The sequence below is a fragment of the Populus alba genome, chromosome 9 (genome assembly GCF_005239225.2).
Source record: "Populus alba chromosome 9, ASM523922v2, whole genome shotgun sequence".
Classification (NCBI taxonomy): domain Eukaryota; kingdom Viridiplantae; phylum Streptophyta; class Magnoliopsida; order Malpighiales; family Salicaceae; genus Populus; species Populus alba.
Window position 1 is genome coordinate 10,185,848 of NC_133292.1, and position 16,420 is coordinate 10,202,267.

The 16,420-nt window shown below is 33.0% G+C and overlaps 2 protein-coding genes and 1 pseudogene across 3 annotated transcripts; all 3 read left to right on the forward strand.

Annotated features, from left to right (window-relative positions):
- Window positions 1–58: 58 nt before the first annotated feature.
- LOC118059030 (subtilisin-like protease SBT3.6) lies at window positions 59–778 on the forward strand (annotated as a pseudogene).
- A 5,709-nt stretch (window positions 779–6,487) lies between these two features.
- Window positions 6,488–8,205, forward strand: LOC118058963 (GATA transcription factor 5). 2 transcript variants are annotated; one of them, XM_035071776.2, is made up of 3 exons: window positions 6,488–6,698; window positions 6,770–7,136; window positions 7,230–8,205. In XM_035071776.2, the coding sequence occupies exons 2-3, from the start codon at window positions 6,819–6,821 to the stop codon at window positions 7,899–7,901; spliced, it is 990 nt and encodes a 329-aa protein (XP_034927667.1). In that variant the 5' UTR covers window positions 6,488–6,698; window positions 6,770–6,818; the 3' UTR covers window positions 7,902–8,205. The 2 variants fall into 2 exon arrangements, with proteins under 2 accessions (XP_034927667.1, XP_034927666.1); XM_035071775.2 differs by having other exon boundaries at window positions 6,490–6,698; window positions 6,814–7,136.
- A 4,193-nt stretch (window positions 8,206–12,398) lies between these two features.
- Window positions 12,399–15,254, forward strand: LOC118058964 (cytochrome P450 84A1). The gene is made up of 2 exons (XM_035071777.2): window positions 12,399–13,337; window positions 14,436–15,254. The coding sequence occupies exons 1-2, from the start codon at window positions 12,399–12,401 to the stop codon at window positions 15,054–15,056; spliced, it is 1,560 nt and encodes a 519-aa protein (XP_034927668.1). The 3' UTR covers window positions 15,057–15,254.
- Window positions 15,255–16,420: the final 1,166 nt, after the last annotated feature.

A 16,420-nucleotide genomic window follows, 5' to 3' on the forward strand; every position in this document is an offset into this window, starting at 1 on the left:
AACTAAAAAAAATTCAAATTTTTTCAAAATTGCTGCAATGCAGATCACTACTTAAGAAATGACTTTTCAAGTTCCTTTGCTTCTGTTTATGAACTGTACTTAAACGACGTTGCAGCAGAAATTAAATTGATGCTCACTGCTTGAATACTTGGTGCCGGAAGATCATTGGTGCTCGCTGGTATGTTAAAGGTTATGAAGCTGAATTTGGAAAGCTAAATCTAAGTGATGGGGTTGAGTTCTTATCTCCCCGAGATCGATGCCGGGGGCCATGGCACCCACACATCATCCACTGCAACTGGTGGCCTGGTGGAAAATGCAAGTTTTACGGGACTCGCTCAAGGACTGGCAAGAGGGGGTGCCCCGTCAGCTTGGCTGGCTGTCTACCAAATTTTCCGGGATACTGGTGGCTGCGTTGAGGCAGATCTTCTTGCTGCATTTGATGATGCAATCTTTGATGGTGTGGATGTGCTATCAGTATCTCTTGGGTCACCACCTCCACTTGCCACCTACGTTGAGGATGCAGTAGCTACTGGTTCCTTTCATTCTGTAGCTAAAGGAATTTCTGTAATATGCTCTGCGGGGAATTCCGGTCCATATCCCCGTACAGTTAATAAACACAGCACCGTGGGTTGTTACAGTTGCAGCAAGCACCATTGATCAAGCGTTTCCTAATATAATTACCCTGGGGAACAATCAAACCATAGTGGTACTTCCTGAATTTCTTTGGCAACGTAGAGAACTCGTGCTAAGGCAATTGGCATAATCTTGTTCCATAAAAGCACAAAATGTAGTTGCAGGTATACAGTAGATCAAATAATGAACACAGACGCAAAAGTTCGTAATATTTAGCTGCCTTTTTTAAAGGATTAATTAGAATTGATATTTTTATTGAGTGAAAATGATTATTCGAACTAAATGAATGATTTGGTAATTGATTCCAGCCTCAAAGGCGAGGTGAATACGGGTTAGGAACTGTTGAATGACATGTATAACGTTGTCTTAGAGGTTTTATTTTCCCAAAACAGTGTTTACAGGGAAGAATGCAGACACTTTTCACCCTATTGTTTTTGGAGAAGACAGTGCAGCTGATAATTCGTATGGCGTGTGTATTTGTTCACTTTGAACACTGAATGGGAGGGAAAGTGAAGAGGACATGATTGTAATTAAGTAGGTGAGCAACCCTATCTAATCAAGCTGGCTTGTGTATATGTTCAGTTGTTAGTTCTGTAAAAAGAACCTAAACTGCGGATATTTGGAAAAATAAGAGTGAGGAGAGGACATGTTCAGGGTAGCATTCGTGTGTGCAATCACGAGCGGAGGCCTCGTGGAAAATGACCCTCAAGCCCTTTGAATTTATTGTGCTCATGTTAAATTATTTTCAATAACAAAACCGTCGTGTCGGGTGAGTTTGATGATGACTCGTCACCAGAAGCGACACTGTGGCCAAACTTTTAGATATTCTCTTGGAAGGGGCCTGTTTTAAGGACCAAAAATCTGCTGCCAGGTCTGCAAAACATTCCGTGCTCTCTGTTTTGAAGTGAATTGCACCACACGAATTGATGCAAGATTTTTTCTTTTTTCTTTTTTCTTTTTCTTTTTGGATTATTTGACTGGTATCCAATCAAAGTGGTTAGCTCTCGTGAAATTGTTTGACATTTTCCACACTACCATTCATCACTCGATCAATGAATCATCATGCATGTGAAGAATGCTATCAAATCAATTTTAAAGAAAATAACTTAACTAGCAAGACTTTCAATTTGCTTTTTAGAAATATAAATTGAGTTTTGATCATTAAAAATTATATAATTTTTAATTTTTAAGTTGATAAAATTAATTAAAGTGTGTTTGAATTGACAGACATTCACATTAACTTTTTTTTAAAAGGAATGCTATCAAATCTTATTGGATTTATATTTTTGTTTTTAATCAATTTTCTTTCACCAATAAAGTTGTAGAGAGTTTTCGGAATGACCCAACTCACTATTAATTTCCCGTGTTGCGAAAGCATAGGCAGACAAGATTTATTGGAATCTATATGATTAAACTGAATAAGACCGTAATTTATTACCAAAAGAATCCGAATTTTTAATTCTAATATAGACAGACAAAGAGTTGATTAAGGCTGAGAGAGTTCTCTTCTCCCTGTTGCGAATTGGGTTTTTTTAAAAAAATTCAAGTACAGCCATGCCCACTTGCCCATTTGCCCGTGATTGATTAGAACTAATTTTCTACTCGTTTTTTTCAGCTGGAAAACATTAAATTTATTCTCTTATGCCATTTTATAGTTTTGAAATCGAGGGTGTGAAAACAATGTAAAAGGAAACAATTTTATATATTTTTTAAAGTCAAGAATCCCTTTTAAAAACAGCTCCAGCCTCATTGTTGTGAGTTTAATGATCCAAAGTATAGTGACAAGCTCAGATGTAAATGGTGATAGAATTCAATGTTTGCAGAAAAGACTGGAAATAGAGAATAAAAATGCATGTACTATGCATATGATTGCACCGTTAATGCAGCTAAACGGGAACTGTAGTTTTGTTATATATATATATATATTATAGACTATAGTTGTAAGCGGATTCCGACTGTTTGATAGTCTTTATTGTGTCAATGGTCGGCTGGATTTTGCTTGTGGGAGCACGAAACTACAAAACAAGGGGGACAAACAACGACGTTATTTGACTTCACTTGGATCACCTTTGCCTCAGGCGACAGCTGGAAGATAGACGAAGCGCACTCGGAGAAGCATGCATGTGCGGTAAGAAAATAAAATTAAAAATTAAAAAAGGCATGCTTCCTCGGTTCCTCCTGGTTGCTCCACCTCCCCTGCAGGGTTATTGCTCTTTTATCCTCGTACACGGAAACCCCAAACCATACCACCACACAGGGCATCCGGTCTGAATCCAATTAGGAACTCGTGTATTGTGGGTTAGATTTTTTTAAAAATAAAAAAATTATATATCTAGATTTTTTTATATATGTTTTTATAGTTAAGAAAAATCTAAGTGAAAATAAAAAAGTTTATGCATTCACTACACTTTCTTTTGACCACAAGACGACTGACTGGCTTTGACATATTTGCGTAGCAAAAGTGCTCTGCTTTTCTAGAACAAAGAAGCGAGGGCACCCATAACTCGAAGTTATGGTGACAATCAACTAATCTAGACGAGGCTTGTTAAGTGATTGATAGATTAAAACAAACTTAATCCAAGAGATGGACATTGTTTTAAAGTACGTGCTCGAAAACTCAAGAAATTACAAGTTTGAATTACATGTTACATATACAATTCGGATAAGGTAATTAAAACTCAGTTAAATTCTAAATTCTAAATTATTTTTATATGTTTCTAATTTAAAAAACAAAAAAAAAAAATCAAACATTGTTGGTCCAGAAAATCAAGCTAACCCATCTAACCCATTTTGTTAGGGCCCGTGTCGATGGACCCCCTTATCACTTTGCTTTGTTATCTGTCCTAAATGTTTTTGAAAAAATAATCAAACTATAAATTGTTTGTTTTGTCTAATTTCTAGCCATTGTGATGCCTAAAAAAATAGAGCTAATATAAACTGAATTTTAAACCCATTGTTTACTCGTAGCACCTAGCAAACCTAAGTTATTATTTTTTGATAAACTTATTAATAGTTTAAAAAAAATCAAAAATTATTCTAAAACTTAAAATCAACTCGAAATAAAAAATCTTATCAAGATTATATATGTTTTTGTTGGGAACTTAAAGGCAAAAATAAGAGAAAAAAATAACTGAGCAACCCTCATTTAGTTGCATCAATTTGACACCAATTTATTCTCAAATTATAATTAGAAGAAATAGGATTTCGATGATCATTTAGATCAATCAAGTACAAATTATATCAATTAAATTTACAAATCACATCAGTTCAGTATGAATTATTTGAAATATATTCATTTCTGTTAGTGTTAATTTAGCATCAGTATACTTTTATCTTTCAAAAAATCATTGGGAAAAGGATCAGGAAATGTATTTATTAACAATAAAGTCAATATTCGTGAAACAGGCCCAATTATTGGAGGAAGAAAGAAAGGGGATATGCATCTGGCAAGGTCTGTCCGTGTAGCTCTTACAAACAGCAACGGCTGCTAAAATCATGATCATGCTACATCTAGTGGTCGTCAACGGAGATAGAATTTTATTTTCCTATCGAATCATATTTATTTATTTGTTTTTACTTTAAACACCTTTTGTACGAAATCAATTCTCTCTTCAATTATCCATATCTCGACTTATCTCACTTTATTTCACTGTCATTTTTTTTTAAATTTAAATCCATAAAAATAATATAAAAACCAGATCCACTTACCATGTAAAAATATAGCATAAATATACATACACACTTGTTTATTTTGAATTCAGTTGGAAAGGTTCAGTGACTTTTTATAAGTGCAGTAAATGTTATTTTTTAAAATATTTATTAATTTATTTTAAGTTCATGATGCAACGCGCTTACAATTGGCTTGACTCACGTGGAGCCCTTTAATGTTTCGCAAAAAGAACTCTCATTCCACCCGCTCTCTCATAGCAAGTTGAGTCTGTTGACTGCTGAGCGTGATTTTTTAAGAGAAAAGAGGAAGTGAAAAATCAAACCAGTGATGGTGGCTTGGTTAGCGCGGATATTGAAACGTGTATTTGTTTTTGTGTTTAAAAATTTAATTTTTTTTTATAATTTTAAATTATTTTTATGTATTGATGTTAAAAAATATATATTATTTTAATGTATTTTTCAGTAAAAAATACTTTGAAAATTAATTTTTATTACTATTACAAATATTAACAAAGCTAATTTGATAAATAATTAAAATTTGGAAAGGTAGTTTGTGTGCGCAAGAAAGTCAAAGTGATAGAGGTTTTTTATAGATAGTCGTTGCTGTTTTTTCTTTGTTTTTTGAATGATATTTGGCGCCGTATATATGCTACCATATCTTAATTTCGATCATAGCTTGTGTAATTTCATTTTTTATATAAAAACGATGTGGTTATATTTTTTTATTATTCTATATAAAATTTATTTGATAAATTAAAATAGTTTATATTAAAAAAAATATAAAAAATAGTGAAAGATGTAAAATTAATAGTATCTTAGCAATTTGATGATATATATATATATATATTTGATATTTACATTTATTTTAAAAATTAATAGAGTTATTAAAAACCTTTTACATTTCTATTTTAAATATAAAAATATTCAAATTCAAACCAAATTTACTAAATACGAGTATTAAATGCTCCAGTTATATTGTTTTTCTACCCGTATAAAGGTAAAACCCGTTATATAATAACTAGCTTATATCTTACTTTTACATGAGAAAGTAATTTCATAGTATTCAACAAGTAACTTAGTAATATAATATACTAGTCTTTTTAGTAATTTTAAACAAAAAAAGATACAACTATGAAAAAAATCTTATATGAGATATTTTTATTATTTTTTATGAATTATAAATTTTATATTATCCCTCCTATTAAATTTGAAGATATTTCAATTTAAACCAAATTTAGTAATTAGTGACATCATATCAAAAAAGAGACACAACTATTTAAAAAAAAATCTTATTTGAGATATTTTTATTATTTTTTATGGATTATAAATTTCACATTATCTCTCTCCTATTTAAATTAGAAAATATTTCAATTTAAACCAAATTTATTAAAGATGAATTATTAAATACTCCCTAATTAGTGGTATTATATTAGTTATTTTTCTGGAGTCACTTTAAGCAAATAAAAAGATATAACCATGAAAAAAACAATATAAGAAGGGATATTGTTATTATTTCTGATGAATTATGAATTTATTATTATTATTTTTCAAAATAAATCTAAAAAATAACTAATAAAATGCTTTACTCAATCATAAACACGTAAAAATATTCAAAAAAATAATCACAATGGTTGAGGTGGTCTCTCATAACACCACCTCAGATAAGGTGATTTTTCGTGTTCTCATCGTCCTCCAGGGTTTTTCCTCGCAACCTTCTACGGAGTTCATTTCCCGGTGAAACCTTCAACGGAGCTGTCACAAGATAAATAGAACCTCTCTTTTTCTCAGCAATTAAGTACTAGCCTGGGTGTACTTAGGACTGGGTAGATTATGTTGAAAATTCAAAACAATGATTTTATTAATAAATGTTACTAACTAAAATCAATCCATTTTAAAACATTGACTTCCGGGATCTTTCTCGCCGTAAATCAAGGCCAGCTGAGAATCGAGATGGGAAGAAAATCAAAGGATCCGGTCTAACTAACGACGAAAGCGCTTTCAAAATTTGTTCTTTTGTTTTGTTTTTTGTCTGCCCTCGGCGTCGTCGTATGACCAGGCCATGGTGGGTAAAGGTTAAAAAATCTACATGGAAACTGGGGATTCGTTCCAAAAACAAGCCAACCATTAAAGACCCAAGAATAGTCATCGCCTAAATTGACCAAATATCACTCACAAATACAATCCACCATTATTAACTTTTATACGCACAAATTTAAATTTTCGAAAAAGGAGTTCCTAATAATAAGAGAGAGAGGAGGGGATATATAGGAGAGAAAGAGGCAGATAAAAGATAAGCCATTAACTCTGCACCAGTTTCGCCCAGTAACAAGCCTTCATTTCAGTGCCCAGCGAGCACCATCTATCCTCAGCTTCTTCTTTCCCTTCATCTTTATCAGGTAATTTAACCATTTGTAACACACAAACAAGGAATTATCTTTTTTTCTAAACAAAAGGCCTGTATATTCAGGGAATCTTGCTTAAAGTTTTCTGGTTCTTGAATTTTGAACATAGAGATAATGGAATTCCGCGTGGAAGAAAGAGCCTTGAAGTCAAGTCTGCTTAGAGAGCTAGATACAAAAACAACCAGCGAACAAGCTTTCTGTGAAGATTTCTTGGCTCTGAATACACCTGGTGTTGTTCCATGTGATCAAGATTTCTCAGTTGATTGTTTCCTGGACTTCTCTAATGGTGAATTCAAAGATGGTTTTGAACAAGAACAAGAAGAAGAGAGAGACTCTATTTCTGTTTCCTCTCAAGACCGTGTTGATGATGATTTTAACTCTAACTCCAGCAGTTTCTCTGATTCTTTTCTCGCAAGTGAACTTGCTGTACCTGTAAGTTAAAAGGGTTGAATTTTGTCCATTTTTTCCCTTTTTTCGATGACTTTTTGTGTTTTTAATGAAACCCATGTTTTGTTTTTTTGACAGACTGATGATATAGCAGAGCTTGAATGGGTATCTCACTTCGTGGATGATTCCGTGTCTGATGTCTCTCTTTTGGTTCCTGCCTGTAAAGGACCATCAAAACGCCATGCAAAGAACCGGTTTGAGCCAGAAACCAAACCTACTTTCGCAAAAACTTCTTGTGTTTTTCCTTCACGGGTTCCCTCCAAGGCGAGAACCAAAAGGTCCAGACCCACTGGTCTGACCTGGTCGGCTGGGTCGAACCAATCAGAGACACCGTCATCTTCAACATCATCGACCTCGTCAATGCCTTGTCTTGTTGCAACCAACACGGTTCAGACAGCTGACTCGTTATCGTGGTTGAGTGAACAACCGATGAGAAATTCAAAGAAAAGACCGGCGGTTCATACCAGTGGGTTAATGGCTTCAACCCAATTTCAGCGTCGGTGCAGTCATTGCCAGGTCCAAAAGACCCCACAGTGGCGAACCGGTCCCCTTGGTGCCAAAACTCTATGCAATGCTTGCGGGGTTCGTTATAAATCCGGTCGGCTCTTTCCGGAATACAGACCGGCATGCAGCCCTACTTTTTCGAGTGAAGTTCACTCAAATAGCCATCGAAAAGTGTTAGAGATGAGAAGGAAGAAGGAAGTTGCTGGAGCCGAGCCCAGGTTGAACCAGATGGTTCCTAGTTTTTGAAGGTTATTGATAGGATGTAGGTTTAATCTGAACCAGAGTCAAACCCAGTTTAGTTGTAGTCCGGTTTTTTAACCTGAAAACCCGGTTTCAGCAAGTCCGTTTCTGCTTGCGGGCTGCAGACTTGTAATTTGTCACCGGACGGGCAGTTCCAACCTGGTTTCTAGGGATGTCCTCCTATCTCTAGTCTTATCCCTGGTACTTTTTTTTTTTTTTTAGTGTTTCTTTTAGTTTTGTTTTTGTTTTTTACTTTTTGTTTAGGGCTGATGAATAGAGAGGGTTTTAGAATAGCCAGTTGAAGGGGTAATATCTAGTATTGGCTTTGAATATTCAAAACAACTCAGCAATTACCTTAGACTATACAAAAAATTGGATTGATGGAGACAATTTAGGCAGGAAAACATGGTGGTGTTAGATTTCAGACCACCTAAACTTTTCAAATTTTGACGTTTGCTGCTTAGCCAAGTGGGTGAACTATGAATTGTTTAGTGCCATGCTGACTCAGACCCATGCTCCCAGTGACAAGACCAAGGACGAACAAGTCAAGGGTCATCACCGCTTTCAATTATATTTATTTCCAAAGACAACATTGACTTGCTCGTGCTATGTAAGCAATTGGTGCACCTGCATGTGGAGACTGGCCCTCCTTCTGAGGCTGACGGTGGTGGCCGTATCTCCAGGGACGGGAGCTATCATTATTGCGATGTGGGACACCATTTTCATCCATGTCTTCCACGAGAGCATGATGCTTAATCCAAGTGGTTAAAAAAGAATTCTCCCCCCGTTTAATTTCTTTAATTTAAATCCTAAAATCAACATTTAGAAAAACTGGTTTCTCTTGAACAACACCACTCCCATCTGTCTAAAAGACAATAGATCCTCACAGGGGTGGTGGTGATGATTTAGGGCAAGTAAATTGCCAGCAAAGAGATAGACTCCAGGAAGAAACTCCTCCTCCTTGTAGCTGCAAGCTTAAGAATGAATTCCGGGGATGATCATGATCCTGTCACCTTGCTTTCATGCACAGGAGGAGATTCCGTGACTAGATGGTAACTGGGGGCCATCAATTTGATTGGACATGGAATTTTGTGTAGGGCTATAAGATTGTAAATATCTCCTCGCATATCATATCGTAGATCTTTTTCTTTTTTAAGAGTCATTCTGGAAATTATATGAACAGTTCATCGTCCACCTTTCGCAATTCAATCATGATCATGGGCATTTTCTAGTTGGGCTAACTAAATGGAGGGGCAGGCTACTTCAGAGCCACACTTGAGGTAATCATTGAATCCAACTAATGGGATTTTATCAATAAGATAAATCTGGTGCATAAATGGATGGACAGGCTTTTAATTTTTAATTTTTTGCTAAGACCATCTAGCTTTTCAACATATTTTATTACTTAGATGTATAGTAATTAAACCCCATTTAAAGTGAGGTTGGAGTAGCAGTTATAGGTTGCATATATTAACCTAGGCCAATCATATTTTTTTTGTAAATAAAGAATTAAAATAATATATATATATATATATATATATATATATATATATATATATATATCACGAACATTTACTTAGATTTTAGATTTGGACTGGGTTCATCGAATTTTAAAATAATACTTCTATGTTATGAGATGATTAGAAGAAAAAAGAAGGGTTAGACTAGAGACTTTAATGGCATGACCATTAATTTAATTAGACTCGAACGTTTTCGGGGCTATGACTATTTTTATATATTTTTTTACGCATGTAATTTTCATTTTTCCTGTTGGAATTTACCTTTAATCAACTGCAAGGCTTAAAAGAATTTAATCTTGCCTGTTCACTTCTAGATTGGGCTGGGTGGTTGGGTAGGCTACTAATTTATTGACACTCCAAAAACCCACTTCAGGGAATGGGCCTGTCTTTTATGGATTCAACTCCATGGGATCTTCTTACCCAATACAATTACACAGTAATGTTAATCTTGAATAATATAGATTCTATTTTATAACTTAACAATAATGAGTAGATTGAGATAGTTTTTTTAATATAGTATTAAATGTTGATAATCAAACAGCTTGAGTTTAAATATCATTATTTTTATTTATTTAATAAAAATTAAGTACAAACAGGTAGGTTTTTACAAGTTTTAAGTCAAAAAAATTTTTTTGAAAATATATATTAAAGAATAATAATAAATTATATCTTGAAACCTTACTTAATAGTTTAAATTCCTGGATTGAATTAATTATTACTTTTTAAAACATCATAGGAAAGATAAATTATTAATATATGTTAGAAATTGCGATCCCCAAATAAATATTTTTTTTCTGAATATACATTATAATTATCTCATACATTGAAAAATGGATCCTGTTGAGAAATTCCATAAATTCAATAGTAATATTAATTTAATGAACTTTTTTCAAAAACAATCTTGTACATTAAGTGAGGATCTCATGCATTGAATAAGTGAATCTGAAACGTAAAGTTAGAATATCATATATTTAACAAGTGGATTCGGCCAAGGAATCCTTAATACATCCAATGTTTTAGGCTTTTTTAAGAGTGAATTCCATAAGCTTAGGCTATAAATCATTTTAGGGGATAAAATCTAAATCTCACTGGATTTCTGGGGATATTATTAAGATTTTCTTTTTCAGTGTCAGAGCCCCCAGCAATTGCTTGAATTATCAACTCAAAGGTAATTATAATTATTTTTTAAATTTTTTTTTTCTATATCAGTACATTAAAATAATTTAAAAATATAAACAATACTAATTAAAAAAATAAAAAAATAGATTTTTTTAAAAGCATTTTTAAAACATAAATGAATTTTTTTTTATATAAAGAAGTGACCTCGACAAAACCTTGAAGCATAATTACCATGGCTTCCTGGCTATTTCCTACAAGGAAAGATAAAAACAGAAAAGGAAAAAAGAATTGAGAAGAAAAGTAGATTACACAGATAAGATGAGAGTTTTCTTCCCTTCTTTCCACGATTTAGATGGAAGTTAGGTGGAGGCGGATGACCCAATGGTGCCATATGCTCTTTGGGCTCAACCGCAGACCTGTCATCATCTTTACTTTACAATACTGCTCTTGTTTTATAAAATCACGATTATATTTTAAAATATTTTTTTTAAAAAAATGTTAATTATTTTATTTTTAAAAAATTATTTTTAACATCATCATATTAAAATAATATGTAAAATAATCTTTTTGAAGTGAAGAAAAAAATAAAAAAATTTCAATTTTTTTCAATTTTTTTTTTTTAAATAAAAACAAATAATCAAATGAGAGTGTTTGAATTTGAAAGAAGTAAAATACTTTCTCTTATTTGTCTTTCATTTTTTTCTTTTAATTGTAAAAATGTAAAATGGATTTTTGAGTATTACTTTGAATTTCCATCTTATTTACCATTCAACATGTGAAAAAACAAAAAAACACTACAAGATTATAAATGTCTTGTGCTATGTACATGGTGTAGACTGTAGAGTCATAAAATTTTATATTATTTAATAAAAAAATATCGTCTCATGTTAACAAAGAGAAAATTATTTAAATTTAAAAATATTTTTTTTTTCAATGTTTATCGCTTAATAATTAGTTATCAAACTAGTGAAATATTTCTTCTTGTACCTTTTTTTTGTTTGTTGTATAAGGTGTTGTTTGTAATTACATTTTATGAAAAAATAATTTTTTTATGTTTTGATGTGAAAAATAATTTTTTTTTAAAAAAATTATTTTAATGTATTTTAAAATAAAAAATTCCGAAACAATCCCATTATTTAACCCTTTTGTTTTTAATAATATATTGGAGTTGTGTTTGGTAAATGGTATGTGCATGAGATTCGATGCTAAGCAGGAGAAGTTTTTATTCCATCCTGTAGTCTGATTTCTGCTCCCCTTCCTCTACTGGGAAGAGTGTATCCCTTCCAGTTTTGTTTGATAGCAAACGCACCTACAGTGTCGAGGACTGCACTTGTGCTAAAAAGCACAAAACAGAAATGGAGCCAAGTGGTGCCATGTGTAAATAACAAATAATGATTTTATTTTAATATATTTTTAAATAAAAAATATTTTAAAAATTAATCTCTGTCGTACTGCCTCCCGCACAACTACAAATATGGAAAGTCAAATGAGTGTTAGCTTATTTAGCAGTATAATTACAATTACTTTTCAAATAATTTTTTCTGTTTTGCCAATGATTTTTTTTTTTTTTTAACATTAGTATATCAAAATGATTTGAAAACACTAAAAACATATTAATTTAAAATTAATAAAAATTTTATTTTTTAAAAAAACATTTTTGACACACAGAAATAAATAGGAATTGGCCATGTAATTCTACCAGGTTCCTTGAAGCTGTTACCTTCTCATATAAGCAATTTCCCTGAAGAGATACCATTTATAGATACAAGCAATCAGCCTGTCAGTATAAATGCACCCACTCACTCACTAAGCAATGCATGTTACCCCAAAAAATCACATTTGTGCCAAACACCAACACACACACATGGATTCTCCCCTACTCCAGTCTCTTCAATCTCCTTCCATGCTCTTCATCTTAGCCTCGCTGTTTGTCTCCATAATCTTATGGTTTCCAATTCGTAAAAAGCTTCCGTACCCCCCTGGGCCAAAAGGGTATCCGATTATTGGGAATTTGGGTATGGTTGATCAACTGACCCACCGTGGCTTAGCCGCCCTCTCTAAACGATATGGTGGGCTCTGTCACCTCCAAATGGGAGGGCTCCATGTCGTGGCCGTGTCGACACCAGAAATAGCCCGAGAAGTCCTTCAAGCCCAAGATGTTGTCTTTGCGAATAGGCCTGCAAATGTTGCAATTGTCTACTTGACTTATGATAGAGCAGATATGGCGTTTGCTAATTACGGTCCGTTTTGGCGTCAGACTAGAAAAATCTGCGTCATGAAGCTCTTTAGCCGAAAAAGAGCTGAATCATGGGCCTCCGTGAGAGATGAAGTGGAGTTTACTGTTAGACAGGTATCGGAAAAAACCGGTGAACCGGTTAATATCGGTGAACTAGTGTTTGCATTAACAAGAAGCATAACGTACAAGGCTGCTTTCGGGTCATCTTCGAATGAAGGGCAAGAAGAGTTCATGGAGATTTTGCAAGAATTTTCGAAGCTTTTCGGAGCTTTTAATGTTGCTGATTTCTTCCCCTGGCTGGGCTGGGTTAATGCTCAAGATTTCAATAAGAGGCTAGCCAGGGCTAGAGATTCTCTAGATGGGTTCATAGATACAATCATCGATGAACATATAGCCAAGAAAAACAATAGCAAAGGTCTCGATGCCAGAGATGAAGATGAAGAGGTAGACTCAGACATGGTTGATGGATTGCTGGCTTTTTACAGCGAAGATGCTTCTAAACATGATTTTGATGAATCAAAGTCCACTGTCAAGTTCAATAAAGATCACATCAAAGCTCTCATTATGGTAATGAAATATCGTTTTACTCTATGATATTCTCTTATTTATTTTTTTCCGTCATCAAAGACATAAATTTAAAATCAAAGCAAGCTAGATTCTTATTTATTACAAGAAGCACACTCCTGTATATTCACGACATCATTTTTAACTTTCGATCTTAATTATCCGTTAAAGATTCTTGAAAAATTACATGCGTTTTGGTGAACAAATGGCTAGTTTTTAATGGTAGTTGAATTCTGATTCTCTCATTATACGTACTCTCATTTTAAAAAATATTAAAATCGAAATAATTAAGAGCATGCTTGTGAACATATAAAAAAAATCCCTTTAATGTTTACGTTCTTATTCTTTCCACCAAAACCTAGTTCAATGGATTTGAGTTATTGACAGATTTGGTGTTATAGAAACTCAATCCTTACAAAAGAAGTAGGTATTTAAGTGAAAAATATTGTAGACATAATTATAGGAATTATATATAAAAGGTCATGCATTTATGGTCAAGATTTAATTTTTATTATAAGATTATACAATAAAAAAAAACTTTATGCTAAGAAGTCCATTTATAAAAACATCAACTCTTTAAAAACTTTCGATAAACTATTTCACCCTGGCAAGATACTTATATTATAATGTATTTAAATGCTAATATGTAAATATTCTCCCTCACCTACTAATTAAAAAAAAATATCAAGCATAATTGATGTACTTTATTTTGACTACCAATTCTAAAAATGTTTTAAAATAAGCAAATAAAAAAATATTATAAATTTTAAAATAATAGAATCACATCAAGCTTTCCAAATTATTAAACTGTTTTTCTTTTTATTTATTTATAAGGGATTTTCGGTTACGTTTGACTCATTTAAGCAAAAAGATTCACAAACTCTTATGATTTCTTCTGATTTTCGACTTTATATACCAATTAATGACAATTTGATTTATGTTCTTGGTTTTTTTTTTTTAGTCAAGCTTCATATAAAATTATTCAAATTTGAATTATGAAATATTTAATTCAATTAAAATTCTAATAATTAATTTTAAAACAATCTATCAGAAATCAGTAAATTAAGTTTTATAGATAAACATTAACTTGTGCCTTTACAGGATGTCATGTTTGGTGGAACTGAAACTGTGGCGTCGGCAATAGAATGGGCAATCGCAGAGTTAATGAAGAGTCCAGAAGACCTCAAGAAAGTCCACCAAGAACTCATGGACGTGGTTGGCTTGAACCGGACAGTCCATGAATCAGACCTTGAAAAACTTATCTATCTCAAATGTGCAGTGAAAGAAACCCTACGTCTCCACCCTCCGATTCCTCTCCTCCTCCACGAAACAGCCAAGGATACTGTCCTTAACGGGTATAGAATCCCGGCAAGATCACGTGTCATGATCAATGCATGGGCTATCGGGCGTGACCCGAATGCTTGGGAAGACCCGGATAAGTTTAACCCCAGTAGGTTCCTAGATGGGAAGGCGCCGGATTTTAGAGGGATGGATTTTGAGTTTCTTCCATTTGGGTCGGGTCGGAGGTCTTGCCCTGGCATGCAACTCGGTCTGTATGCATTAGAGTTAGCCGTGGCACATTTGCTTCATTGTTTTAATTGGGAGTTGCCCCATGGAATGCAGCCTGCTGAGCTTGATATGAACGATGTGTTTGGACTCACTGCACCAAGGGCTGTTCGACTTGTTGCTGTGCCAACTTACAGGTTGAATTGTCCCCTTTGAAAGGGAAGGAAGGGGAAGATGGTGGTGGTTAATTTTATGCCGTTGTTTCAAGAAGACGGTGACGGGAAGACGTGGGTGTTTGGATCATAGGAAGTGGATATTGATTGCTTGTTTCTTTAATGTTTCTCTTCCCGATTAATAAAACCATGTTGTTTATTGTTTCATCTTGATTAATAAAACGAAATTTTGTTTTTTGTTTCTTATAGCGTCGCAATATTTATCATATTATTAAATGCTAGATCTCCAACATGCTCTTTCCATCGAAAAGACAGAATAAACCAGGACTATCTGTTATATATATATATATATATATATATATATATATATATGATAATATTTATCACATTATCTGTTCTTTTATATATATAAAGAATTGATTCCAAAAGAGTTATAATTTATTTATTTATTTTGTGTTTGTTTATTACTTTTATGGTGTTTGTGCTTTCTTTTCAGATTTATTTGAGAATGTGATAGTTATTTTTTTTAGAGGTTTGAGAGTGATAGTTGTTGCTTTTAAAAGTGTTTTTTACTCGGAAATATATCAAAATAATATTTTTATTATTTTTTAAAATATCATTTTTAATTTCAACATATCAAAATATATAAAAACACACAAAAAAAAATCAAAATAAAAACATAAAAAAATAAAAGGTATTTTTAAAACACAAAAATAAAAAAAAGGATAATTAAAGCTTCTTCTCAAGCTTTGATTTGAAATTGAAATGGAATTTAAGATTTCACTGAGTTGGACTTCCCCTACAAACCTATAGAACCCCACTGGTTGTGTCTGAATTCCTAGTTAACAGGGTTTATGCATAGTTTTTTCGTTATGAATGGTTGGAATTCACAACATCTAAAGGCCTTGTTACAATATATATCTGATTTCGTTTTCTGTGTTTATTTTTTGGGGTTCTCGGTTCTCAACTAATCCACCACCATCACAGTCGTAAGTCGCAAGCCCACCGGTCAAACTCTCAATTCTTCATTGAAAGGTTCAGATAGACGCACCATTAAAACCCAATTAAAAAAATCCCCACAAATGACATGCCCATCACTGTTCTGGGACGACAGAAGGAGTAGAATACCAATCATTCGCATATAAGAACTTGAGATCAGTCGATATTTAGCAAAGATGCAAAAAATAATCAAACATGCATTTTGAAATCGTGTAATTTTATGATAAATTGAAAAATGTGTTGTGAGGGACAAGGTTTATTATTGAGAGTATGTAGTAATAATAGATCGATGAAAATTACATGTAATGCCTTGCTGGGTTTGGAGAATGATATCAACAAGATGGTATTAGAGATACATACAGCTTATAAATATACTACAAAACGGTTTTCAATCAATCCAAAGCGCAG

Coding starts and splice junctions, on each gene's coding strand:
- LOC118058963 (XM_035071776.2), top strand. CDS start 6,819: ATGGAATTCCGCGTGGAAGAAAGAGCCTTGAAGTCAAGTCTGCTTAGA. Junction 7,137..7,229: donor CAAGTGAACTTGCTGTACCT/GTAAGTTAAAAG, acceptor TTTTTTTGACAG/ACTGATGATATAGCAGAGCT.
- LOC118058964 (XM_035071777.2), top strand. CDS start 12,399: ATGGATTCTCCCCTACTCCAGTCTCTTCAATCTCCTTCCATGCTCTTC. Junction 13,338..14,435: donor ACATCAAAGCTCTCATTATG/GTAATGAAATAT, acceptor GTGCCTTTACAG/GATGTCATGTTTGGTGGAAC.